This window comes from Odontesthes bonariensis, chromosome 4, assembly GCF_027942865.1.
Source record: "Odontesthes bonariensis isolate fOdoBon6 chromosome 4, fOdoBon6.hap1, whole genome shotgun sequence".
NCBI classification, from domain to species: Eukaryota; Metazoa; Chordata; class Actinopteri; order Atheriniformes; family Atherinopsidae; genus Odontesthes; species Odontesthes bonariensis.
Window position 1 is genome coordinate 12,364,264 of NC_134509.1, and position 27,975 is coordinate 12,392,238.

Sequence of the window (27,975 nt, forward strand, 5' to 3'; positions counted from 1 at the left end):
ATGTTTACCAATTCAAACACGAGGCGGTGGTGTTGCACCATATTCACAGATGATCTTTTCTTCAGGTCCTCATTAAGCTGGAGTTTATACATAAGCAGGTCAGAAGTAAAACAGACAAAAGAAGGCAGGGTAACCTTTACTGCATTATACAGACATCTAACCAAAATAAGCAGATGTTTGTACGATCTCTACCTAAATATTCACACCTTGTCTCCGGATGACAGGTGCTGTGTTGTACTTGGTGTTTTTCTGAAGTGCCCCGTCCTATTTTATGTCTCATCTAGTGGGATTTTTTTTAATTTTATTTTCCATTTAATCCACCAGTTTCCTTCTTCATGCAAGACAAGACACAGAGATCTTTCCAAAACTTGGAAATTTTATTTACAGTTCAAGTCAGTCACATGCAACGTTTATTTAAATGAATAAACACGAAATTAGCAAAAACAAGAAAAGAAAAGAAAAAAGCATATTATTTTCTCCAAAATAGCAATATACAAAAATAGAGCTTACAAATACTGTACAGCAAATAGTCTCCAAAAATATTCTGCTGCAGAATTCTTAGTTTTACAAACAATGTCTGTGATCGTCCACAAACAGGATCAGTGTTAAAAAGAGTGGGAAGGAGGTGTAGTGGGTGCAGTAAGGTGGGGGGGGGGGTTTATTGGCGAGTTTAAAACGGCTACAGAGGAATAAATAACACACCATACAAACAAGAGGAAGGTTCACTTCACGGAGGCAGTGACAGAGATTAAAGGAAAAACGCCACTTAATCTGACCCCCCCCCCCAAAAAAGAAAAAGAAATAAGGAGCAGTTTTGTCACATTCTGTGAGAGCACTCTCTGCCAGCAAACATTGTGTCATAAAGGGACAAACACATCAAGGTGTTTTCTGAGGGCATCACTCAGTCCCTTTCTGCTCTGGCAGTCTAAGTTTTTCATGTGAAAATGGTGTTCCCGACTGTGCGTCTATTTATAACGGCACACTCAGAAGCAACACTGACGTCAATGATGATTTCAGCAGTGGGAAGACATTATTACTGTATTCATGACTGGCTCAGTCCCATTCTTTTTTTTTTTTTTTGGGCCTCACAGAGACTCCCTCCGTTTTCATTTCTTCTTCTTCTTCATTACAGAACCTTCTTACTTGTTATTAGCTAAGACTTAAATTCAGAACATTTCATTGTGAGTTGGCACTTTCAGTCGTTTAGTGGGATTAGGACGGCACACGGGGGGGGGGGGAGAATTCAGGTGGAAAGTGTGTGCAATCAAACACAACAGTAACGGTGGCAAAAATAGTGTCAGCTGCCATTTAGTTTAGAGGGAGGAGCAGTTCATATGCACCTTAAATACGCAACTAACGAAACAAATACCTACATGTAGTAAAGATGATACAAGTGGCAACTTGACTATGCAAAGTAGTGTGCCTTCACATTAAATCTCCTGTTCTGTTCTCACTCGAACCATACATTCGAAGACGAATCTGTTAAGAGGAAGAAAGCTGTAAGACTTGTGTTAATTGTCTCGTCTTTCTGGGACAGTGGAAGATAAGAGCAATATTTTGGTGATTTAAAAAAAAAAAAAAAAAAAGGAAGATGTGTGTTCTCATCTTGCAACATCAGCAGAGTTGCTCATCAGAACAGTCAAAGCCTCTTCACAGCCAAAGACAACAAAGTCTTACAGTACATCACACCGCACGCCCACTTATTTTTGTTCTACATACCATTTTCTGCCCACATAGTAATTAACAAGTTAAAATGTCTTTAATACAGATTCTTTTTGTCCAAATAATCCGAGTTTTGGTGTTAACAGTGTTTTTGTAGCGTTGTATTTCAAATAGACGCTCTGCCTTTGCTGTCGTTGCATTCTCTGACCCCACAGCAAAGGTCTGTGTGTGTGTGTGTGTGTGGGCAGACATTCAATACATGTGAAACATTCAGGTCAGAGGTCAGAGTCACAATGCTTTTCTGCTACAAGAGGTGAAAGGCATCGTCACTTTTCCAAACCGTCCATGTGTGCAGAAGCTGCGCTACACGGCATGCGACGGTGTTGGAATCCTAAATCAACTCTACTGCTGTTAAAGACCCCCCATCAGTCATTTCTGAGAGATCCACGAGCTGATGAAAAGCTTCTCGTTTACATTGAAACCACCGATTGCGCCTTTAGATATAATACATAACTAATTTATCTCGTGTTCATCGTCAAGAAGCCTCCCATGTGACATCAGTGGGCAAAATATCATTGTTGCTGTCAACAAATGAAGTCATGGCCACAGGATATATAAATCTGTTGCTTTTGGTCCTCACAATACAGAGCAAACAATGTATCACAAGGCTTTTGTCAAAAAGGAATATCAAAATATTCCGTCTGATCTCGTTCAATTTTCATCTTTTGGATTATTTATAATGTTCTCCTGCAGTTAAGCAGTGTAATGAAACTATCACCCGATGGACTCTTTGCCGCACAATATTAACCCTTGGCCATGTTATAATATCTCGTTCCCACACTTTGGGAAGTTGTGAGCACAGAATAACGTTTATCCCACAGATGTCACTGGGGGGGGGCGGGGGCTTTTCAAAGCCCACCTTTTAAGTCAGCAACAACATTATTTACTAAATGCAGCTAACGGGGGGACAAAAAAAAAAAATCCACAAAAGCTGAGCTCAGTTCATGTAACACGAAACAAAAGCACTCTGTACCGTACAGAAAGAGGCAGCGAGGCGAAAGCACCAGAATACTGCTGCCAACTGCCCCACATATGTGTGTCTGTATGAATGAAAATGCGGTTTCAAAACAACTTGCTGACCGCTGACTTTGGTAGTCTAGCTGTGTGTGTGTGTGTCTGTGTGTGTGTGTGTGTGTGTGTGTGGGTGGGGCAGCTTGAGCTGCTCCCTATGTTGGCCGAAAGATATGCTGATGATATGCTGGGGGCAGCAGTTACGGTGCAGGTGCCAGTCCACTAACTCATTCTCTTGATGCAGCAGTACCATGAAACAAACAAACAAACAAACAAAAAAAACAATAAATATAAGTAATCTACAAGGATGGAAGCACACATAATTTCAAGTGAAGATGCAGCTCATTCTCAAGAAGTTCTTTCCGATCCGTTTCTACCGTGAACCGTCAGTCACCGTGATGCTACTTTCACACAGTTTTGCTTTAAGGTCCGACACGAGCCTGCTCCGTGAGCTCGTCTCGGCCTTAACCCGAAGCAAACCGCCGCAACTCCGATGGAATAGGCCGACGCAGCAGCTGAGCAATGTAAAGCAAACGTTTGAGATGGGGATGTGCTCGCCAATATCGTTTTAGATCATCACGGAAGCAAATTTCTGTTCGGGCCGTGCCCGATTGTTTTTCTTTCTAGGAAAGAAAAATCCTAAGTTGTGCCTAAATTGTTACAGAGTACTACTGTTTATGTCTGCGTATAATATTCTTTTCTTCAACACGTTCAAACACTTCACATTTAGTCAGACAAAATGTCACAAGGTTGCTCTGAGTTTTATTTCTGGTGTGTGTGTGTGTATTCTGTACACAACCCACTGTCCACATGTCCTGACGTCTACCGTCAGAGTTCGTTTTGTCCCTTTGAGAAAAAAAAATCTTTATTCTTCTTGTTTAAAAATCAAAGCTGACCAAGGCTAAATTAAACCCCCCCTATGTCGATTTGCACTGTACACAGAAATAATAGTTAAGGTTAAAATATAAAACATAAACTTAAAGTGCTTGTTAAAAAAAAAAAATAAACACAGAAGAAAAACTATTCATATTTTAGTATTGAAGTTCTTGGCTTTTGTGTTTTCTTCTTCCTCGTCTTTCGCTGGTGTCCCCAGAAAAGTGCTTTGGTTGTGAAAAAGTCAGAAAAGAAACTTCTTTTTGATCAACTTGTCTTCATCGTCCATGAAGAGAGAAAAAAAAACAAAAACAAAACACGAGAGCAGCCGACTATCAGTCACAGCTGATGAAAGGATATCCTTTAGTGAACCAATGCAAAGATAAAGAGAGGTGATGCAAGCGGCAGAATCACACTTTCTGTGAACAGCTGCGCAGTTAATCCAGTTGTTCCTGTCCGTCCTCACACTCATAGCAAAGTGTACGTGTACGGGTCAGAGCACGAGTGTGGGGACTGGTACTCTGAAAGACGGTCCGAGTCTGCTACACCAGATTCTCGATGCCAGGCAGAGGCTGCTCAACGGGCACAGGAGGATCCGTGCCGCCGGCCTGCTGGGCGAGCTGCAGGACGGGCATGTTGCACAGCGGGCACACCTTCCTCACCTCCAACCACTTAATGAGGCACCTGAGGAAAAAAAGTTAACCATACATTATTAACCACCTAACTAAACATCAATAATAGTAAAAAAACAAATCATTAAATTGCACTCGAAATCACAAGAAAATGAGCAGTAGGCTGGGCCCGTGTCAGTACGACACCCCGAAGGTGGAACTCCAAACACAGTGCATCATGCATTTCAATCATCTTTCAGACGTGGACTAAGTTACCAAGATTGTGAAACTGTAAAACTTGCAGTCGAAGGGTAAGTAGATCCCAGCTGCTGAGCATTCAGCAGACAGAGCATTCATAAAACAGATCATGTCAATAATGACAGGGGTGTTGGTGGTGATCCTGAACGCTCCATCACCACAGCTCTGCACAAAATGAATCCGCAAACTGTCAACTGACTGTAATTACTCCTGAAACTTTGGTTCTTTCAGTTGGTGTGAAGCTCAACCTCTCCAAACCGCTGCGTGTCGGCAGATCGGCGGCTGTGCCGATTCATTGCTTAATTCTTAACTACGTGTCAAGGATTTGTGATGCCAGACCTGCTCTAAAAATCCTGGGGGGTCCAGCTCCACCACCTGAAACTTGTTTCCATACAAATAATCTCTGAATTCGCTTTAGTAACTTTAAGAGCATGGTTCTTTTTTTATTTATTTTTTTAGCTCCTGTCTCTTTAAGCCCACTCCCATCCAAAAGGCCCAGTCAGCTCTGCTTAGTCAAATAGTGCAGGACAGACGCTCATCATTTGTTCGAGGTGTGCCAAACTAGCCCCTCTGCAGGCATTATGCTACTGTCTTTCATTGTAATGCAGACATGTAACAAAAGCAAAGCTTGGACTGCAAAACCAGGTATTTCAGGCCGTTCAGGGGCAGTGGGACAGAAAACCGCATTTTGGAATAGACTTTTGAGGCTTTGCAACTTTGTACACAATCTACATGCACAGGAAATCTATAACATACTTTCTTTTCTTTAAATACTTGTTGATGTGATAAACAAACATCATTTGCACGCATGTTCATCTAGAAATAAAAGCAATAAAGAAAGAAACGGGAGAAAAGGTGAAACCACTGCATAGTCTGCCCACCGCTGGGCAGTGCTAAATGTTTTTCTAAGTAGCAAAATCTCCAACTGATTTCATGTTTTGAACTGTTGAACGCTGTTCATTTAAAAGCAGCAGCGCAGCCTAACAACGAGTCGACAAATATGGCCAGAAGGGGCCCTGCTGTTTCTCTCTGGAGGCTCATTACGGCCTCATTGTCCACTGCGGACGCCGGTAAATAGAATGCAACCCTCATCACAAAGGCAACCCCCTGTGGTGGTGGAAATAAGAGCGTGTAAAATGTCCCGTTGCACCCGTGTTGAGTTTCAACAGGAACTTCACAACGCAGGAAGCGCTAAATTAATGTAGAGAAAAAGAAAAACACTCTGGCTAACTGTTAGCCTCTTGAGTGAAAGAGTAAACCTGACAAAGTACTTCTGGTGTCAAAGCAAAACCAAACAGCGACACTAAAGTAAAACAACCCAACAAAACAACGGCCCCCTGTGAGATCTGAACTCCCACTCGGCTTCCAGCTTGGGGACTTTCATGGTAATTACGAGTGATAACTGCCGAGTGAGCGTCTCCCAAGTTGTAGTGGACGATCTCCTGTGGCATTATCATGGGAGTGGCGGCACGTTAAACTGGATCAGGTGCAAAACCAGAAGCATGCTTTAAAGCTTGAAAAGCTTAATAGTACATTTCTGCATTATGGTGATTGAAGTGACCTCTCCTTTCTGTATTAAAGTACAGTTAGCTACAGTAAAGTAACACATAACTTTAGGATACTGTTTCCCTTTCTGGCAGCAGGCCTTTACTTGTGAACAGACTAAAAGCAGCGAATGGTCAACATTCTTACAGCAACTGGGGAAAAACTAGGTCAAGGGGGGGGTGTCCCACTGATGTAAACAACTCAGTTGAAATGACATTACAACTATTGTTCGGATCTGGAGAAATTTGTCTATTCTGTTGACGAACTCTGCAGTGACTGATGTGTCCTTGGGAGTATTTAAAAAAATAAATAAATAATTTTTGCGTGTGGGCATGCTTATAAACTAAACCGAACACTTACTTCCTATGAAAGGCATGTTTGCATGGACAAATCCCCAGCTCATCTTTCTGTTTGAACTCCTCCAAGCACACCGCACATATCTGAAAGAGAAAGAGAAAGAGAGAGAGAGAGAGAGAGAGAGTTTAGGAGACAAGTTTTAGTAATAAAAAAAATAAATAAATAAAATAAAAAACATACAGCGACAACAATGTGCTGGTTGTTCTATGATTTCTGTTTTTTTTTTTTGTTTTTTTTAAGCCTTTGGGAAATGGCAAGTGTGGCCAAAATCCCCAAAAGAAAAGTAACTGACAAACTGCGTCCTGTTATATAACTCTTACTAAACGTAGCCTCTGACTGCTTTGGATTGCACTGGCAATATTTACTCCATCTAACAGGAAAAAGTGACATCGCTGTGATCAAATTAAGGGCGGGTTTTTCAGCATTTTGTTTCCACATCGCAACAGCCTTAAAGCCTTAAACCGTAGAGGAAACGGAGACCGACTTAATTCTTTATTTCAAACCCCAGCGTATGACTGCATGTAGTTACACTCAGATTTCCTTGAATGGTGTCCCGTTCAGGGTCACCGAGGGATTCCTGATGGACAGGGTGTGAATGTTTTTTGTTTCAAATGCACACATCTTCAACAAAGCTGACACCAGTTCCCCCCATTTCCTTTGCTTAAATACGGGTGCAATCTCCAAGACAAAGTCATTTAATCCTATAATGATGAACAGCATGTTTACTCTCGACACACTGAGGGCCATGCATGTACTTGAGTTATGTAGAGTAACTACCATTTCCTCTCAGGAGAGATACCTGTAGTCTACGACAGCAGGAAGGGATGACATTACAGTGTATCCTACAGGCCGTGGTGGTTCATAAATAATCCGTAAACGATAAGGACGATGCTCTGGGTGGAAATAAATAGAGCGACAGCCTTTCCTTTTTTTTCTCAAAACACAAAAGCAACAGACACCTAACATAAATCAACTGATTAACATAACTTCAGCTGTCCTTAAACTCAGCCACAGCACCGCCTGGCATGCTAACTAACTTCATAGGACGCTCACTTTCCAGAAGACAGGCTTTGTAAGCAGGGAGATTTTGCCAGAGCAGACATTTTTCTTGCCTGGCTCCCTGACTGACAATGGAAGAGTCCACAGGCCTCCGTGTGCTCTGGCTACAGTAAATTGATACCCAGGGACCACACACCATGCCAAGTAGCAGATGAATAAAGGAGTTGCTGCGCATCTTGAGCGATGCCGGGTGGCACCAAATATTTACATAGCTGTTAACTTCAGGACAACAGATTCTGTTCAAATCTGTCCACCTTCCATATATGGAGTCCTTGAGCTCTTTCTGCTATTCACAAGTAAAGACGACCTTATTCACAGACCCTTTTGACATGTGGAGCAGAAAAGCTGAGGTTTGAACCACTGAATGACTTATGAGTGGATGACTGCCTTAACCCATTTAGGCCTAAGACGCCTGGAAAAGAATGCCTGTAAAACCTATGGGCGATTTCAGAAAGACCCCCTAAAACCTGAAGTTTTTCTGGGAATTTAGCAATTGTGTCAACGCCTACTAAATGATTGATTTCTCAGCCTCTGTAGCAGATAAAAACAAAATTCAAAAAGTATTTGAGAGCTTACACCTGTGGCTTTCTTTGGAAATTGAGTTTATTTACATACACCTTCACGAAAATAGAAAATGTAAAAAGTAAAGTGCAGGAACAGCACTATTTTCAAAAAAAAAAAACAGTAATAAAATTAAATAAAAAAGTAAAGTGCAGGAAACAGCGCTATTTTCAATTAGAAAACAGTAATAAAATAAAATATAATTTTATATTTAAATTATTTATTTATCTATTTATTTTATCGCCATCTTTGCTCGAGCAGGAGTCTGAAGTACCTGGTCACTGTATCTATTCATCTCGGAAACGAGATGCGCCCAAAGCTCCTCAGTAAAAATATGATTAAATGCCTGCAACGGTGTGGCATATGCAGGTAAACCGACTTTCACCCCTGGTGTGCGGTTCAAATCTCTCCGTCGATTACGGTGGCAATTGTCAGTCTTCCACTCACTTTCAAACCCTTCAAAATGATCCTCGTCGTTATCGTCATCATCAAACATATGTGCTAGCCATAAATCTCCATCAATTGGGTCAGCACGTTCATCAGCATCATCAAAGCCAAGAAACTCCTCAAAATCGCTACCGTCTGAAATGTCTTCCCACTGAAAGCCCTCCATGCTTGTTCGATGTAACTTAACTTCAAAACAATGACACGAGGAACATGACGACACTCTCACGTGTCTATTATAATGCATTTAATTGGCGCAGAGGTCAATAATTGGTGCAAAACAACCTTATACATGAAAAAAGACGTGTACGCTTTCCCGGCCTTAAAGGTAGAATAACGCAACAGCGCCCCCGGCTTTAAAGGTAGAAATGCGGCAATGCTTTCCCGGCCTCAATGGGTCAACTCCTGGGTCACCCCACCATGTCAACGACAGCTGCGCCAGATAAATCCCTCGCAGGAGGTGCTGGATAAAAACAGTTGCTGAAGATCCACACAACTAGATCATGGAATTGATCGACTGAACAAGTGGCTCCTGTTATGGAAAAAGTGTGGAACTCGTCGGTGGCCAATGAATTGAAACTGCATCCATCCGAGAATTAGCACTTTTAGTCACTCATTCTGACTTATTCTGCAACAATTCCTCCTTTAGCCAAACAGATTATTTTTTTATTTTATTATTTATTTATTTATTTATTTTAAAATGGGTGGTTGGACTACCGTGGGTGAAAAGAACAGCGTGGTGGCTCTCAGCTCTCTCCTGAAGAGTTTTGGACACAGAGCAGTTCCCTGTGTAAAATGTCCTCTTTGTCCTCTTTATGGGTGAATAGATTTATGTTCCTGCTTTTTCTTTTTTTTCCCTTTCAGTGCGTTGTCCGTAGTGTCACACACACACGGTTGAGTTTTTTTCCCCCCCAACCAAGCAACTATTCCTGTAAGACTTCATCATTCAAACAGAGAAAAAGAACATTACAAGAAGATTGAGCTCTCAAAACTTACTTATATCTTCATTTAGACAAATACATGTTGCTTATGTCAAGCATAAAAAAAAGGTTCCACAGAAATTAGGTTGAAAAGAAAAAATAAAAAAAGAAGAAGAAGAAAAAAGCAAAACAGCGAGATGAAAATAACAGTTACTGCAAAGAACAAAGCAACCAAGGCTCAGAGGGCCTAGAACAATTCAGAAAAGCAAAACAAAACAAGAGAAAACAGACTAAACACCAAGCAACCCAAGCATGGATCCAAATCAACAGGCCACCCTCTCTGAATCTCTACTGATGAGGACGTTGGGACCAGCTCAATGGGATTCCCACCCACTTTCTTCCTTGTATCATGAAAAACCTGTGTAAACAACAACCACGTGACTCCCATTTCTGCTTTCTCACATAACTGACCCTTTCCTTCCAATCCTGACGCGCTTTTTAACATCTGTGAATCGGAAAACGCTATAAAGTCATCCTCCAGACATAAATGTTTCATTTAAAGGAAGAGAAACTAGTTTTGAGGTGTTTATTCAATAAGTGAGAGATCTGCTCAAACAATGGAAAGCTACCCCGACGCCACACACTGCAAAGCTGTAATACTGGAGCGATTCAGAGCGACAAGTTTGAACTGGAAAGTGATCCCGGAAAAGACGGGAACTGAACAACTTTGATCCATCAGACAGGTGAAAACTTGTCGCTCTCTGTAATATTAAAGATGTTCCATTAACACAAACCTTCAGCTCGACTACAATGTTCAACAGCTAAGAGTGTTTGCTAACGCTGCTGCCAGCGACACGCCACCTCTGCAGGTTGACAACCCAGACGGTCCGCATCCGCGTGTCATTATCTTAATACCATCAGTGCTACACCGCAGTTCTAAGGTAGAACAGCTCAGCCATGACTTCAATTCTTTCGTTTTCATAGAACTTAATAATTGCTGTTGCTAAATAATGTCCTGGTAAGATAAGGGACACTGACGCAGCAACACTGTCAGGCTCCACTTCATCGAATTTACGTTCCACCTCTAGTCTTTATTTAACCATCTAATCATTTTGTACACAACATGTGGGTCGGCTAATGGGAGACGGTTCTAAGGTAGCCAATCGGGTTATAAATCAATACTTGAGCGTGCTTTGACCTGTAAACTGATCCAATGCAGCACTTATTTTCTATCCATTCCACTGAAATGATGAGTCCCACCTCAGGCTGAAGTCATGCCTCCGGGGTGATACTTTGCATTCAAAAGTGGGTCATCCACCCAGTGTGTGTATTATTGTCCTTAGCCAAACCCAGCTTGGTTGCTTTGTCACCGACTTCACTCACATGACACTCTCTCTCATGTTTTCTCACAGCTTCTATTTACATAAACAATAAACGCCTGATGCGCGACGGGATGGTGGGAAATTCCAGCTCTGCTGTTCATAAACTATGTGCAGCTCTGTGCCGAAGCACATACGAAGACGCTATTCTTAACATTTCATTAGCACTGCCGTGTTATAAGGACTGCGTTTGGGCGGTTGGTTTACTCCACTGGAAAGCCGGTTGCGCTGCTCTACATTCTGCTTGTAATTTTCCAAGCCGAGTTGATGTGCAGCATTATGTGATAATGTAAGGAAGGTGACTAATGCTTGAGACATGGTAGTTTTTTGACATAGCAATGAGTCATGCGAGCACTGGCTGTTAGATGGAGATGAAGCAACGTGCGCTCCACAACGCTGCCAAAATGAACAAAAGACTTTTTTTTTTAAAAAAACAAAAAGACATTCTCAAAACAGAGAACAGAAACAGCTGCTTTACCGACCCCTATTCATCCTAAGACATTCAGATATGATACGCCTCTGCTCCATGTACATTTATCTAACTGGAGTTTGTACCAGTTTGCATCTAGTTATTCATTGTTCATCCAGCACCAGAGTCCCGTGCTTTGGCACTTTGTTCTAAATCCATTCAGGGCCCAGTACGTTGTGGGACACCAGGTGGATGGGAACAGAAGTAAATAGAAGTCCTATGTGGCTGTAACCACTGTTACATTCGTAAGGACTGATAAGATCCACTTTTTCTGACGTTACAGTACAATGTCGACTTGAGGGTTATATCAGGGCTTGAAAACTAAATTATTTTTCAATCGTTCCGTTCCGAACGGTTCAGGCATGTTTAACGTTTTCGTTCTTGCGTTCCGCCACCAACATATCGTTCCTGAACCGGTTCGGAACGTAAAATATCGTTCGTTCTTATCGTTCCGGCAGTGTTTGGCGGGCCTATCAAGTCTACGTGTGTGGACTTTACCTTAGAATAGACGTACTCATTAGTATTTGCCCTTGATTTACACCGTAGCTCTATGCCCAAAAATAATAAATCACCGGCAGCATCCAAAAACATTCAGATGGGCTAAAGCTGCGTCGACGTCACTTCCTTGATCTGGGAGCTTCAATGTAAGATGAGGGTTGATCTACTAACTGTAGACAACAAAGTATATGCTATATTTTACATGAACTTTTATGAATTTTTATGTTGTAGAGTTGTGAATTTATTTTATCAATGGAGAAATTGAGTAGCCTTGCTTTGTTGTCTACAGTAGTAGATCAACCCTCATCTTACTTTGAAGCTCCCAGATCAAGGAAGTGACGTTGATGCAGCTTTAGCAGCAGAGAAGCTATTAGGCTTGTGTTGATAATAATAAACTCCTGGACTATGTACAAACTTCCAAATGAATCGTTTTGTGAGTACAGACCATATTTGTACTACTGTAGAAGTTTGGTGTCATGGCATGTGATTTTAGTGTGGTAATTTTGGAGATACTGCCAGGGTCCGTTAGCGCTTGTACTAAGCTATTCGGGATAACTCAGTAACTCAGCTGATGTTCAGCCAAGATCGAAAAAACTTTGGGTGGGCTACTTGGCTGGATGTCACGGTTCAAATGACCATAGGATGAATCTACTCCGAACCATCACTTTAACTAGTGGATAACTAGTGGATAACTAGACTAAGTAGTGGATAAAGGAAGTGATTCGTGACAGCTGCCTGCATTGAGCCTTGCGGGCAGCGAAGTGAACGCACAACCGGAAGTAGTCTTTTTTTTCCCCTGACAAAGGCTACGCTTTTGTGAAATTTTATAAAATATATAGAGAACGAAAAAAAACGTTATTAACCGGTTTTGTGGATTTCAGAATAACGTTTCTGTTCCGGAACAGTTGAAGACCATTTCGTTTCCGTTTCCGTTCCTCGTAAAATTCCGTTTGTTTTCGGTTTTCGTTTTCGTTCCTTGAACCGGTTCGGAGCCCTGGTTTATATTAAAGAATGTTGCAAACTAGATGCAGTAGGCACGGAACATTTTCATTAGACAACGTTAAAGAAAGCGAACGCTTACCTCATGCAAATTTAACTCTTTGACTTTTTCCTTCTGGATGACCTGAAAGGCATAAGAGATGAGAAATTAGTCATGTGGCGACACGCAATATGTTCAGAGAAAACAGCTCCAGTGAAAACACAATAAAATGCTCTACACAAAAATGAGCGATGAAAAGCTCCGTCACTAAACATGAACATTGAACAGATGATCTTTTATACAGTTGCTAGTTTCCAGTAAATGAATTTGGAGTGTGTGTGCGCAAACTTTACGAGCTTGATGGGCTTGCATAACCGACTTGAGGATTTGGGAACTGATGCTTTCAGCTTGCAGTTGGTGATATAAATAGTGACACAAATTATAAAAGGTAATGCTCATCGTAACATCTAATCAGCCAAAGTGTGTGTTTGTGCATTAACGTGTTTGGACGGCTTTTCTCATGCTGGTGTTACAGAACTGAAGGACGTGACTCCACGTCTCAGTCTTTCTGGATTTGCAGGTTGCGCTCTGCTCTGGTCAAATCAACTTGCTGTGCTTCAGCTTAAAAGGCAATTCTCAACTTTTCAGAGTAAACGTGTGGATAGCAAAACTAGTAAGTAGTTTTGAAAAGAGCCAAATCCAGTGGGGAACATAACCCTTGAAGTACCCGCAGCTGTCGGAGAGCTGCGGGTAGAGTAAAGGGAACTTTCATGATTTGCACATACTCGTTATATACTAGTTATACGTCATTTTGGCATGCGTGTGTCGCAGCATGCGTGTTCTTACTTGTTTGTATGCATACAGCTCCTTGTGCGCCTGGTGCCGTAACCTGGGGAGACGTAAAGACAGAACACCTTTCTGATTAGTGAGGGATCCTCGACTGCCTTTACAAACACTGACACGCATCCATCCAGGGAAGTAAAAACTAAATAAAGAAATAAATACAACGTGGACGTTATCAGGTATGGTGTAAAAAAAAAAAAAAAAAATCCATCAACATACTATGGCATTTAAATATAGTGGCATACAAATTAAATTAGATTTTAAAAACAGAGATATTTCACAGAGAGGAAGGTTAAGAGCAGTTTACAACATTTACGAGAGTTTCGGTTGTTTGGGTTGTGTTTATGACAGGACTAACATGAGTTCCACCTATGTACACTTCACCAAAGCAATGGCGAGTCTACTGATCGAAAGAATATACATACATATATATATATATATATATATATATATACATATATGTATGTATGTGATTTTTATCAAACATAGACAGTAAGTGAAATATCTCCTTAAACCAGGGCTACCCAAATCCGGTCCTCGAGGGCCGACGTCCTGCAGGTTTCAGATGTTTCCCTGCTTCAACACAGCTGATTCAGATGAAATGGAGCTCTTCAAAAGGTTGTTAAACCAGCTGATGAAGCATCCATCTGAATCAGGTGTGATGGAGCAGGGAAACATCCAAAACCTGCAGGACGTCGGCCCTCGAGGACCGGATTTGGGTAGCCCTGTCTTAAACAATACTTGTGTGTGTTAAATATTTACTTTGCTTACCGAGTGAGCCAAATTACATATTAATTCTCGTTTCAAGACACGGAACTGAAGGTAAAACATCAACAGAGAGCGTCAACCTAAAATACATTTGATCAGACATTAACGACTGCAGGTTTGTTGAGGCTTGCACAACTCCAAGGCAGAAGGAGAGAACCAACAGATACAACTTAAGATGCAAACAACCCAACACAGAGAGAACATGAAGAGCACTGAATAAGGGGAGAATCTAGGGACTGAGACTGAGGGAGAGTAAAACATGTATAAATAGGTAAGGTGGGGGGAAAAAAAAAAAAGAGCAAGAGAGATAGGAAACAATTCATAGGTTTGTAAGATTTACCTCCATTACTAGTAACCTTAACCTCTCGCAGCAGAGTGAGAGGGATCTGTAAAACAAGCAGCACAGTCTTGGAGAGAAACTGACATTTTGAAAGAGGTCAGCAGGTAAAGGTGCAGAGACTCCCAAGGGCAGGGGGCAAGGTCATGGGTGATTTATGAGGGTTCCTCCTAGACCCTTAGGTAAATGTGTTAAAAAAAAAAACATGTGAAAGACGTGACATCGTCTACCATCTAACATGATCAGAATCTCTCTGTGCAAACTGCGCCACATATTTTACACATGTGTGCACGGACTGGAGACTCACTGAGAGATGGGGTTGAGTTTTTCTGCGAGAGTCTGCCAAGTGTCCAAAAAAAAAAAAAAAAAAAAAGTACACAAATCTACCTCCGCTGGAATGTCACTTGTCAGCTCTAACACTGGTTCACTCATCTGTCAATGAAAGCAAGAGCAATGATGCTTTATAGCACAGAAACAATAGGACCCCCTATACAGCCATCATTCCCCTTTTTCTGGCACATCAGACCAATAGAGCATGTATATTACATTTCAGTAAGGACACTTTCAACATGATCTTCGACATGCAGTATGGTGCATATGTTCCAAGCCATTTTGGGCCTGTCCTTTGGGAGACTGCATCTTTAGAAGCCTTTAAAAGAGTAAAAAAAATTGCCCCCTTTTTTTTTTTTTTGTCTTTTGTGACAAAACTCTTGACTTTCACTATTGAATCATGGTACTGCATCAAAGTATTAAGGTGTTACTTCCGTATAGATAAATGATTAATTGTGGGAACAGTTAAAATACTTACCATTTGCCCTGCAAAGATAGGATATGACAGCATGGCGAAGGGAACATTTTAGGAGGGGGGGGGGGGGGGGGGGGGGGGGAGAGACACACTGCTGCTTCTCGCTGTCTTAGATAAAACAATGCAGGGTATTATTTATATTCAGTTTTGCTGCTGCCAGGAAAAAGCCCTTGTAGTAACAGCAGCCAACAAAATCTGATTATACCTGTGACGCTATAAAGAGGGGGCAAGGCACTAGCTAGAAAACACTGCTACTTTTTCTTTCATGGGAGTTCTGGATTACACACAAGGCACACTGCACAAAAAGAAGCTTACACAAGAGCAATATAAAGAGTTAAAAGCAACAGATTTAAATATCCAAGTGCAGGTTTAATACATATCTCGAGGTATTTCTAATTAATAAAGAATATGGTAAGGACATTGAGGAGGTTAGCTGGATCTTAGAGAAAGAATAAAAAAAAAAGCATTAAAGCTTTCTTTGACGCCAAGCGTCATAATAATGTAGACAAGAAACTTAAGATGGCAGCATATTGCTACTTATTTCGCATTTATTCAGATACTTCAGTCACCAAGAACAGTAACAGAGATACGTCCTCCAAACTGTGCTGTTGAAGTATTTTGTCTATTTTCTGGGAGCGGTTTTAGAAAAGCAAATAGAAAAAAGAAGCAAACAATTCTAATGAGAATAAAGATGTTACTTCTCATTCAGCCGCCGCACAAAGCTGCTGTGACCAGTGCCATAGCAGTATGTTTTGTCATAAGTTACATGTTTGTAAAGTAACCCTTTAACACAGAAACATAACTAATTCAGGGCAAATATGTAGCACTGACCAGCACTGCGGGAAATTTGATATATTTTTTTTTTTAATGAAAAATGTCAAGTTGCCCTTAGGAAATATCAATTCCTTAACCAATAATTACACATTATTGTGTCCTGTTTATGCACGGACATGGACAAAGCTACGGTGGCACAGTTCAAGATCACCCCCTGAACAAATAATTCATGAACCGAAGAGACCTAAATGAGGTCAGTTGTATAATGTCAGTCTGCGAGAATAAACAAACAGCTGTTCTTATCGTTTTCAAGTCAATAAGTAACGGTGCTGACAGATTATGAGTCAAAAGATGGACAATATGTTGAAAACACCCGTGTTTCTTTAAGCTGAGCTTCATCAAACCTTTTCTGAACCAAGCTGTGTGAATTATTAAGTGACTGTGTGAATTATATATACACATATGGAAATTTGGAGTTGAAAAACCTTTAAATTTGAATGAGCGCATGAATTTGTGGGACAAACAAATTTGTGATAACCTACCGACCGTTACTTTAGACATTTTCTCATTATCATAGAAGCCAGATCTAATCTAAAAATGTGCCTCTTTAAAAGAGATAAATTGATACTCATTTTAGTCGTCTAGCCTGGGCTTTTATAAGAGTCAATATCAAAATTGTTACTACCACCACAAAGTAAAGAGTTACTTGGCAAACCTTGTGTTACACTTTTTTTTGCCACAGACCAGAATCAAACATAATCAAAATGTCTTATTCTATTTCCAGTTTCAAAGCTAAACGGTGCAATGGTTCTTACCTGATCAGGTAGCAGCAGAAGAGGAGGCTGAGGATGAAGACAAAGATGGCCGTCCCAAACACCACAATGTAGATATTGAGGGGAAGGTTCTGGAACCCTATATTTGGCATCCTGAAACTGTAATGTGGGAAATCGGAGCTCATGGATATTCTGCGTGGAGAAAGAGAAACAAATGACACGGAGCACATCAGTACTTTGACTTTATTACACCCACTGGGCACTGAAATAGCTTTGGCTAAAAGTCAAACAATAAAAGACTCAAATGTAATCTGAAAGTGAGACAAATTTAGTTTCACTTTCAAAATAAGTTTTCACGTGTTTTTTTCCCCTGTTACATAATTTTAGACAGCTTATTGGGACGTAATAGATTATATATATATATATATATATATATATATTATTATTATTTAATATTTATCCTACTCATGATATGTGAGATCTGAATAGATGTCACGAAAAACTATAAAAAGAATGCAAAAAGTCAATCCCAAAAGCTTTGGAGAAAGTGCACTGCTCCTTTAACTTGACCCTCACCGTAGCCCAACAGCTATTTGTGCCCAACTAATTTACAACTAATGGAAGAGCCTTCCTGTGTCAGGGTTCGCCGACATTGTTCGCCGAAAGCAAGCGGCAGGGCAATGACTCGGGTGAAACATTCAAGCATGCAGTTAATGCTCATCTGTGTTCTTCTCGCTCTTTGTTCTAACCATTTAAAGCAGACGTCTGCACTTTACATGGCTTTTGTTCGTAAAACAAAACAAAACAAAAATAAATGTGTGCGAGGTGACCAGTTAACATATTGCCAATTACCAATGCCAGAAAAACTCCTGAAAACTGAGAGCCAAAAACTTGACCAATAACACCAAAAAGGTGTCAATGGTCCAGCTCTCTGACTTAAGGGTGCCAAAGGAACATGACTGCACATGTCTACGCCTACAGACAGAAGAGAAGGAGGAGCGAATGACAGGAATAACTTCTGCTCCTTTTTGGACACTATCTTGTGCCCTTCCCCCCTCTCGACCAGCTTCATTCCCATACACTCCACTAGTGGAAAGTTTTGTAGATTTTACTGAGACTTTGTTTTTTAAAAACATCTACTCGGGATAAACATAAACTGCTCCCCTCAGGGAGCTTTGCCTCCGCCTTTGTAAAACATCACCCCACCTAGTTTCAATAGTCAGGATGGGCGCCCCATTAAAAGAAAAGGCACCAGCTGTACACAAGGGAAGAGTTCTTCCACCTGGCTCGTGATATTTAGAGAGTTTTATGACAGGGTGAAGGAACGAGAGCTACATGTTCCAACACATGTTTTTTTCTCGTTCGCCATCTGACGACTTCCGCTGAGTTTAAAAACTGCCTGTTACTGACAAATATATGTAGGAGAGTGAACATGTTGTTGGGCACAATAGCAGATAAAGCTTAGATGTTGCGTCCTTAAAGATAGCATCACTGTGTCCACAAGTTTCAAATGCTGGCATCAGACAACAGCCAGCTCTTACGGTAAATCTTTGATGGGACCAACAAGTTAATATACGGCTGGGCGTAGCGTGTTACATTCATTAAACAGAAGAGAGGGCACTAAACCCACCAGCTAATAGATCCGTCATGAAACATCACCCAACAGCTCCCACGAGGAGGGATAAGTGCCGACACAGGCCAAAGGAGCTAAATGCTTCTGGTTCAACACAAGCCTTCAGCACAATGAAAACAAAAATTCCATAACGTTAAACGGGGCCCATTCTTAAGATTATAAAATACCCCAGCTCAGGCCTGGTGGACTTGGTCCATGTGGGGTTGTGTAAAGCTAAAATTGATTTTGTTTTTTTTCTTTGAAGAAAATAGCCAACGAGGCACAGTGTTTTAACATCACATCACATTTAGGGCAATCATGCTATTGGCTAACTGACATTTCTTTAACTGTGGTGATAAATTATGCAATGACATGTTGCATACTCATCTGAAAACAAGCCCGATTCTGAGCAGCATGCTTTGAAACAAACTAACAAAGACCCACAGAAACACAGCAGTAACACTTTATTCTTTAGTAGCATATGTGGTCACATGATAATAAATATCTAATAGTTTGGCTTAACTTCCTATGAATTCAGAAAACAGCACCTTATTGCGGGCCAACTACAATGTTTACTTTAAAAACTATATTTGCTTTGCTCGGTTTAAAGATCAATACATCGCCTGTAAAAAAGAAACCAAAACTACATAAATATATCTTGTTTTTTTCCATGTGGGACACGTACACAGCCTCACACACACGTATAGATAAGAAACACATACCCAAGTGGTGCCTTCATGCTGAGGAGCAGAAAAGTCTGTATAGATCTGCAACACCGTTCTTTGAGAAAAAAAAAAGAAAAAAAAAAAGGAGACTTGCCAGACTGCTTCCTGTTAGGATGTTTGGAATATAACCGCCTCTTTGCCCCTTTCTTAAAAGGCTCCATTTTAACTCAAGCCCCTCTGCACACCGTCTCTTTTTGGTCTTCACAGAGCCACAGTGACCGCCCCCCTGCTCATCAATGTGCTCAAACTCAACTATTCAGGAATACGGTTTAATCCAGTTCTCGTATATTTATAGAAAAACAAATGCGTACATATTGTTTCCAACTATTTGCTCATAGTTTCTATAGTCAGTCCACATTAAAATGTCAGTCTGTATGAATCGAGTGACGTGACAATTACCATCTTAAAAACAAGGCAATCCTTCTTACCATCACTCTAGACCCAGTGTTTCCCGCAGCGCATTATAGTCAAGGCGGCCGCCTTAGCAAACTCGCACTGCCGCCTTGCCAACGCCAACGTTCCCCAAAAAAAAAAAAAAAAAAAAAAAAAAAAAAAAAGAATTTTTTTATTTTTTAAACCGAAGTAATAATGCTTTGCCAGGCTCAGACATTAAAATACAGCATTGATAAAATTGAATTGCGACACCTACTGGTTGTTAATGTAAATAGTTAATAATGTAAATAAAAAAGTGTTACAGCTCTTAAACAGCTTCGTTATTGCTCTAAAAGCCCCCGTCCCATTCCGAGTACACCCTCCACCCTCCCCCCACCCCCCAACCCCCAACCCCCAACCCCCCCGCCCCCCCGCCACCCGACGGAACGCTATCCGCGCAAAACCCCTGGTCCCGGCCGACGACTCACCACCTTGACTAAGCAACTTCCTGCGGGAAACACTGAGACCACAAAGTAAATAAAAGCCTGTAAATTGGAACGTTTTATCAGATATTTCATAACGGCCTAATAGTCTAGGTCACATCAATCTAATGTTGTGGTGGCGCTCTGTCAATTGAAGGGCTGACTCATGTGCCGTAGGTGGCTGGGGTCATTCTTCATTATGCCAACATGACTCATCGATTTCCTCACGCCTTCACTTCCTTGTTTCTTAACGCCTGCAAGCAAGGATGAGGAGGAGCTGAAGCTACCAACTGGCATCAAACAGCAACACCTGTGCTACATGTGGAGGGGCAGGATTTTTAGGTCAAAATATTTGATAACAGAGTCCCCCGTGTGCAAATCCTCGAGGATGGCTGGGGGACAATGATTTCCTTCGCTGCAGGAGGAAAGAGCCCGAAGGAAGCATAAGTTAGCTGACGAGCCGCTCTGGATTCTCTGTGCCACCAGGCTGTGTCCTTCACCTTGTAAAACCACCCTTCAGTATCAAGATTCGCTGACCCAGAGGATGTTGCAAACATGAAGTGATCTAGAAATCCAACCCGTTCGCAGTCAACAACCTACACACACATAAAATAAATAAATAAGACTGAGCGTCACCTTTTCAAAACACTCTTATAAAACCAGCCAATGCAAAAAGCTGAACACACAGAAAGGAATAAAAAAATTAAAAAAAAAAAAAAAAAATCAAACCAAAACAAGCAGGACATTCCTTCGTGCCAGAACTGAACAAAGGAAGTACAGCCGTACCCTGGCTTTAAATCTGACGTCATGCTAATCACAACTGATTAAAGCACGACAGACATGACATCATAAGTGTCTCCTAGTTGGTGAAGGCAGACTTGATTTGAATCTGTTCTCCACTTCCATCAGCCTCTCACCCTCTGGCATTTTATCATGCCTCACCCTATTACATAACCAGCAACAAGACTGCGCACAGTACATCACATTCATGTGAAATGAGCAAGAGTGGCAACAACGCTGAATATTTTATCGTGCTCTGGATTTCCTAAAGTACGACTGAGTCGTGGAAAAAAAAAAAAAACAAACAAACAAAAAAAAAAAAAGTTGATGAAATTAAATACAGAGCGAGCCAAAAAGTGGAAGAGAAAAAAATGAGATGACTCTGCCATACAGATTGTTTATCTTTAAGGAGTAAGCTCCCCCGATTAACAGGAAATAACATGTTTTCTGCTTTCTGTCTTTTCTAGCCCCCAAACCATGTGCACGGTTTTGAATCTGCCTGACAAATGTAGAGTCAATTTTGTACCCTGCTATTGGAATATTCTGTGACGTTATTGCTAGTAAAGTGAGTTTTTCCAAGACCCGTTAATCTTTTCCCATACATTTAGACCGTCTGCAAGTCGAAATTATTTGTGAAATTGTGTCATGCTGTAGAATAACATCCGCTCCACGCACTCAGAAAACTCCAGACAATCAATACCGCGTAGTAGATCATTAAGTAAGCGCAGAGGTCAACACCTCGTGGCTTTCCTCCACTTACCAGATGAGTCATGGATCATTTGTGTAACAAAATGGTTTCATTTCGATCCGGGTCATGTAAACAGAATTTTCCTGTAGTTATGCGCTGTGAAACAACTTTCACAAAACCGTTCACCTTGATCAAAACATCTGGCGAAACAAAAGCATTTATAGAGCACAGACAAAAAAAATATATATACCTACTGAACCACATCATATAACTGGTAACAATTCAGCCAGGCCAAAATCAAGATTGGTATGTTACTATAAAAACACTTTCGGTCCCCAAGATGTTCCTTTTAGCTTGCCCAGTCATTAGAAGACTTATTCAATAGTGTAAGATTTAATCAGACCCAATGAACACCCTTCAGCCACCCGTCATCTTTCCTGGAACTCATTATCAGTAGTGACTGAGCCATTTACACACACACCACATGAGCAAACAATGGCCTCGGAGGTCATCATATTTCATGTTTTGTCATTTGAGGTTGAGTAATACAGCCACTAGGTTTCAGCAAAGGGGGAAGCTGCAAAATTCCATAACACCCACTCCACAAACGGCTCTAAAAGGCGTTTATCTATCTAATCAAATACCAAATACTCTTTATAAACAACCCTCAAAGTCAGGCTCTGTAGAGTTGTTTTTTTTTCCTTTTGTTTGCAGCCCACGTCATCACATTCATAAGATGCTGTCTGAATGAGTGGAAATTTCCACCAGCTGTCACGGTCGGCCATGAGATGTGCTCGAGTGAAACTTTATATGCCAAAGGGCAGCAAACACTGGGGCCTCAGAGGCAGAGCAAGGGGCTCTTCGATATGATGCCAACATTCATGTGCTTCCACGGGGGCCAATCACATATCTGACTGTTGATCAACACATAATTTCACATAATTTTTTTTGCATAACAACATGGTCGTTCGGAAAGGATCGGACTCATCGCATACCTAATTCAGACCCATCAGTGGCTCTCAGAGAGGAATGTAAGCGATTTAGAAAACATATCCTCTGATTTAACCAGAAAGATGGCGTAGAGGTGGATAAGATATCTTACTGAGCAGAATCAAGAGACAAGGATGATCGTGAACAACACTGGGCCATATTCTGAAAGAGTCAAGCCGTGGAAAAGTACAAGACATGGGACTTAAGTAGGGCTGACAGGTTCAAGCCAATGTCGCCTGCCAATAGAAATCCAATTACTTGGTTTTACTCATTTCAATGAAAGCACAGCCAACCCTGACATATAAGCAAATGGTGCTGTTGGCATGTTTCTTTTTTTTAGGATTCATTACAAAAGCTTATTTTCTACAGATTAAACTATTCGTGTCATTTTCCATCGGTATAGATGCACACGGACTTTTGCAACATTTCCCATAAGTCCTTTCACTCACCCCGACCGAACCCGGTGCAATAAATACATCCAAAGCCAAACTTTTATCTGGATTTGCTCGTTTGCTTTCGCTCCCCTCATGTCTCAGTGGACTCTGATAGTGCCAGAGGCCGACACAAACACTTAGAATTGACACACAGCTGCCTCGTAACTCCCTTGTCTCACTGGATCTAATGCCACATTTCCGCCCCTCTCGGTAATCCAGGTCACCTTGTTAACTGCTGCCATTTATCGGTCTTTTTTGTTGTTGTTTTTAGTTCCACTTTCTTTTCAGTTGTTTTTCTGTGCACTGTATGTTACACATACACACACCTTTAAGCAATGTTGGCACACAACAGTAATACTGGATCAAATTGTACTCAAACTGTAACAAGATTCATGTTTGCAAGGTCTTTTCACAGCCAAGAAATTATAAACCGGATAATTTAGCTCGTGACTTGGCTACTTTTGAAGAAACTTATATGGCAACGTTCGGGGGTCACTGTCACTAAAAATAAAACCTGTAGTTATGCTAGATTGAGCAGGACGAGCAGTGGCAGGAAAACAACCTCAATCGAGCACAAGTCGTATCGGCTCTCAGGATTCTCCGAGCGACAGAATATGAACAAATAGCCTAATCTCACAAGAAGTTCACAAACCTCGAAACGTAGCTCTTTTTGGGCATGACAGATGTTACATAAAGGGCTTCATGGATCTGTTAAACAACTCAGTCTTTTAGAAAATGGCCACTTTTTCATAAACGTTCACAGCAGCGTCCGCCAGACACGCCCGTGAGAGTGACAGAAAGAGCCCCAAATTTTCTGCTATTCAAGTATTTGACTATCAAAATGCATCTTCAATCTTATCAAGTAAGTGGAAAGTAGCACACAGGTGTAGCAGAAAAAAAAGAAGAAGAGAGAGCGTATAAGAGTATCTAGCTGCCTCCTGTAAATGCTCTGGAAGATAACCAATCGCATTCAAAACCCGGTCTCACTGAGTCATTTTCCAAATATATCACCAGGGAGCTGCCTGGGTAAACTCTAGAAGACGTCTGGAGCAAACGTTGCAGACATCTGTGTTGACACATGCACCTTCAAAAACACGCTAAAAATACACGTAATGTGTAAGCTCTGAAGATACTTTATGCTAAATTACAACTCAAGTGATGCAGCGGTTAGCCAAGCTGTAAAATGTGTAGTCGGAGGGTGCTGGACCGCCTCTACATGTTTAAGGTTACACTAAAAACTGTTACATAAGTTCACTACATAACCGCACCCCCCCCCCCCCCCCCCCCTCCCCTTCCCAAGGAAGTTTCCTACACTTCAAGACCTAATGTTCATTTCCTCTTTAACTGGACAATTACACGACTGGTATGAACACAAATTCAGTGACGGATCGCATTCCCTATACTGCCATTGTCTGGCAACCTTTGTAAAGAGGCATCATAAGCTTTTCACCACCAAATAATAAAGACTGGTCTGTTTTTATGGTTGGTAATAGCGAGGGCCAAGAAACACGCTGGTGTCTTTCCTTTCTAAAGATCCTTAGAAGGAAATTAATCTATATAAACAGCAGAGTAACCATTTAAAAGGCAATATATAAGTGCTACGAATGCAGGTGAGGTAGACACTTAAGCCCAGTATTGCTTTGATGTGATCCCTAAAGGAAGAAAAGGGAGAAAATTTGAAATACAAAAAAAAAAGACTAAATAAACACCCTGTGTTAAAGTGAGTGCGTTATGGCACAACTTTCACTCGTCTCTTTATAGAAAATGTCTTCAGTGTCGGGTTGCACGATCTAATTATAGCTTGGTTCTAAATCAAGTTGTGAGCACTGATGCTTATGTTGTGAAGGACCTTTGATCCCTACCACTGCTGTCTGAAATTATAACTTCATGAATGGCTTGTTACATCTGATGGACGGCATTCAGCCATCCAAAGCTTTCCTGTGTAACGTGCGCGCATGTAAGACAGGCTTACGTTGTAACGTTGGCCTGGAAAAGTGGCACACATGTAAAGTTTACTTGCCTCACTTTCAAAGGAGGGAAAGTTCAGGGGAGATCCTAATCAGATGTCAATATTAGTGCTCTCAAGAGTCTAGGACTACGACACATCTGACCTTTTGTAGCAAGTCGGTTTTATTTGCAGGGTCCAAATTCATGAAATCGTACATCTGAACTTGGGGTTATTTGAGTATCCAGCGAGCCGATTTATTTTTCTTCAAACACGAGTCAAGTAAACTAGATTAAAAATACAAAATGGCTCTGATGCACGACATTCATCTCGTGTCGCTGCTCAGTTCCGCGCCACTTTGTGCGGTACGAGGTGCATTTCTCTGCTCGGTTTTCCACTAAAAGAAAGAATCTGTGCAATCTGTGCCGACTGTTTTGCAATTCATGCCTACAGATTTGTAAACTTTGCACAAAGATTTGCAAGTTAATCATCTGTGCAATCTGTGCCGACTGTTTTGCAATTCATGCCTACAGATTTGTAAACTTTGCACAAAGATTGCAAGTTAATTCTTTCACCGAGGAAAGGAGAGTGGTGCCGGCGTGTACAAGAGTTCAGCAGCGCTTACACATTAATATTCTCTCCAGCCAATCCGGTCGCCTGCAGTGGTTTCATGCAAACTTTTGCCACTGGCTCAACTCGCTTGAAACCTCCCAAAGTTGGTAGTTAGAGAAGTAAATTACAGGTTAAAAGGAAACGGATAACCAAAATAGGAGGATGTAAACCATTCAACTTTTGGTGCTAAAGTTTATAAGCACTACTGATCATTTACCATAATCTCCATTCGGAAGCCAGGTATCTCAGAGGTCAGTGCTCAGAAAAACACCACTCGTTTCGAACTTCTGCCACATGCATCTGTGACACACTCCCCTATTTGTAAGTCGCACAGCCTCAATCGAATTTAAGCCACTTTTCAGATGGGATATATTTAAAGCACATTACTTTGGCAAGCTGTTGACAAAATGGCATTCGATCACTGTTTACATTACCATTCAGAAATACCTACATGAGCCTTTCCACCCTGCTGAGGTTATGTGAAATGGACTGATGGTGACTGAGAGCAGGTAAAACAAATACTGCCAGAGCAGAGGCTGCTGCAGCAAATGCAGAACAGGTGATTCCCGTGTTAATTTGTCTCAGACACCATGAGGAAATAAAGGAGCCGGTGCTGCAGCGAACTGTCAAAATGAAAAACACATAATGGGGTAATTAACACATTTAAAATCTCTCCGCTACTCTGTATGCAGATCCTTTAGTACCAATTGAGCAGTTCAGACTTGTGCTGCTTTGACACCAACACGAAAATGTTACAAGCTCTGACCTTGTAAGACCGCAGTGGTGCTCACATGTCCAGTTGCCTCAAGATAAATGGAGAGCAGTGCATGTCTGAAGCCTTTCATTTAAAAAAAGCACTCTTATCTCTGAGCGACACAATCCACTGAACTTCTTGATAACTAATCACTTTGTCTTCATACTCTCTCTTGCACAGACAGTTGAACACATCTGAACTCTAACATATGCTGGACTCTAGCAAGTGAACATAAGTTTAAACACAGGAGGAAAAAAAGAAAAGAGGAATGTTTTCAAAGGGCTTTACAACAAACTACTAGTTAAATATGGAGTTCTGACATCTTTTCTCCCGACGTGACAGCTACTTTCTCCCGTTTTCACAAAACTAAAAATAATCATTCTCCAAGCATCCCCCAGTTGCTCATAGTAATTTATTCCAACAAGGAGAAGTCCACAAGCACGACTTTGTCGACTCCATTCAGGATGATTTTATACAGTGTGCCTCATGTTAGCACTTGATCGGGCGTGTTACAGTAAATACAAAATGCTTTCTGCTCATCGTTGCCTGCCTGACTGACGGTGAAATGAGGTTTTCACCACGGCTCTTTCTGTGTGCAGGACTGCATTGAAAATGACTGGCGCCTGTGATAAAACATCATCCAGCCAATTGACTTTTAGCCAGTCGTTGAGCTCAGGGAGAACTAGACAACTTTGGCGTTTATCGCAATGCTATCCACGTCCAGTTGACATCTTTATGCATCATCGAAGCCATTTTCGGTGCTTTTGCAGCTTTTACGGGACGGCAGGCGAAATGGGCGTAGGCTCGCTAGCTAGCAGCGCTAAGCTTAGCTACAAATGACATAGCGTAACATAACCCCAGCAGTCTAAATTAGCTCATCAAAAAAATCATTTTAAATAGCGTTGAGTCAATACGGGAACACCAGTGCACCCACCTGTAAAGTCTGCGTGGTTTCTAAATCATGACTTAAAAGCATAAAGGAGAGATAATAGCAATTTGACTAATTTAATTTAACACGACAGCATCAGTACTCGTTGCCAAGTTCGTTGTTTTGACTAACGGATAAAAGTGAGCTAGCAGCTAATGATGAGAGTGGGGGGGGGAGAAAAAAAACAAGACTCACCGGCGATTCCCCCAGACCCCGTGGTAGCTCTATTCTTCTGGGGGTGCGTTTCTTCACACAACCGGAGCGTCAGAAAGCCACACGCACACCCAAACTGAAAGCTGTCCTAACGACTACAACCGTTTTATCTCAATGTTGCGCAAATCCCTGCTGCAGGGCGATCTCCTCATCACAAAATCCCCTCTCCGAGGTCCCCGTGTATCCCAGTCTCTGATAGACGGAAATATCTAACTGCAGCTGAAACAGAGTCAAAAAACACACGACAGATAACCCGCGGAGAATTACTGTGTTGAGGCAAGAGTTCGTGGTTTTTCTTACAAAAAAAAAAAAAAAAAAAGATCACGTCATTGGCAATTGCAGTCGGTAGTCTGCACGATTCGCACGTAGCCCTACACGTTTCTACTCGCCCACTACCACCAGTAGCTAGATCCCACCTCCTCCCAGTCAGCTCAGCGTATGCAGACTGGTGAAG

At 41.4% G+C, this 27,975-nt stretch overlaps 1 protein-coding gene across 3 annotated transcripts; it reads right to left on the reverse strand.

Annotated features, from left to right (window-relative positions):
• Positions 1–1,564: 1,564 nt before the first annotated feature.
• On the reverse strand, positions 1,565–27,975 carry rnf24 (ring finger protein 24). 3 transcript variants are annotated; one of them, XM_075463010.1, is made up of 7 exons: positions 27,504–27,975; positions 19,321–19,378; positions 17,029–17,178; positions 13,533–13,575; positions 12,789–12,830; positions 6,381–6,460; positions 1,565–4,290 (listed from the first exon to the last, which is right to left on the reverse strand). In XM_075463010.1, exons 2-7 carry the CDS (start codon positions 19,335–19,337, stop codon positions 4,149–4,151), a joined length of 474 nt encoding a protein of 157 aa, XP_075319125.1. In that variant the 5' UTR covers positions 19,338–19,378; positions 27,504–27,975; the 3' UTR covers positions 1,565–4,148. The 3 variants fall into 3 exon arrangements, with proteins under 3 accessions (XP_075319125.1, XP_075319126.1, XP_075319128.1); XM_075463011.1 differs by lacking the exon at positions 19,321–19,378; XM_075463013.1 differs by lacking the exons at positions 19,321–19,378; positions 27,504–27,975 and adding an exon at positions 27,315–27,423.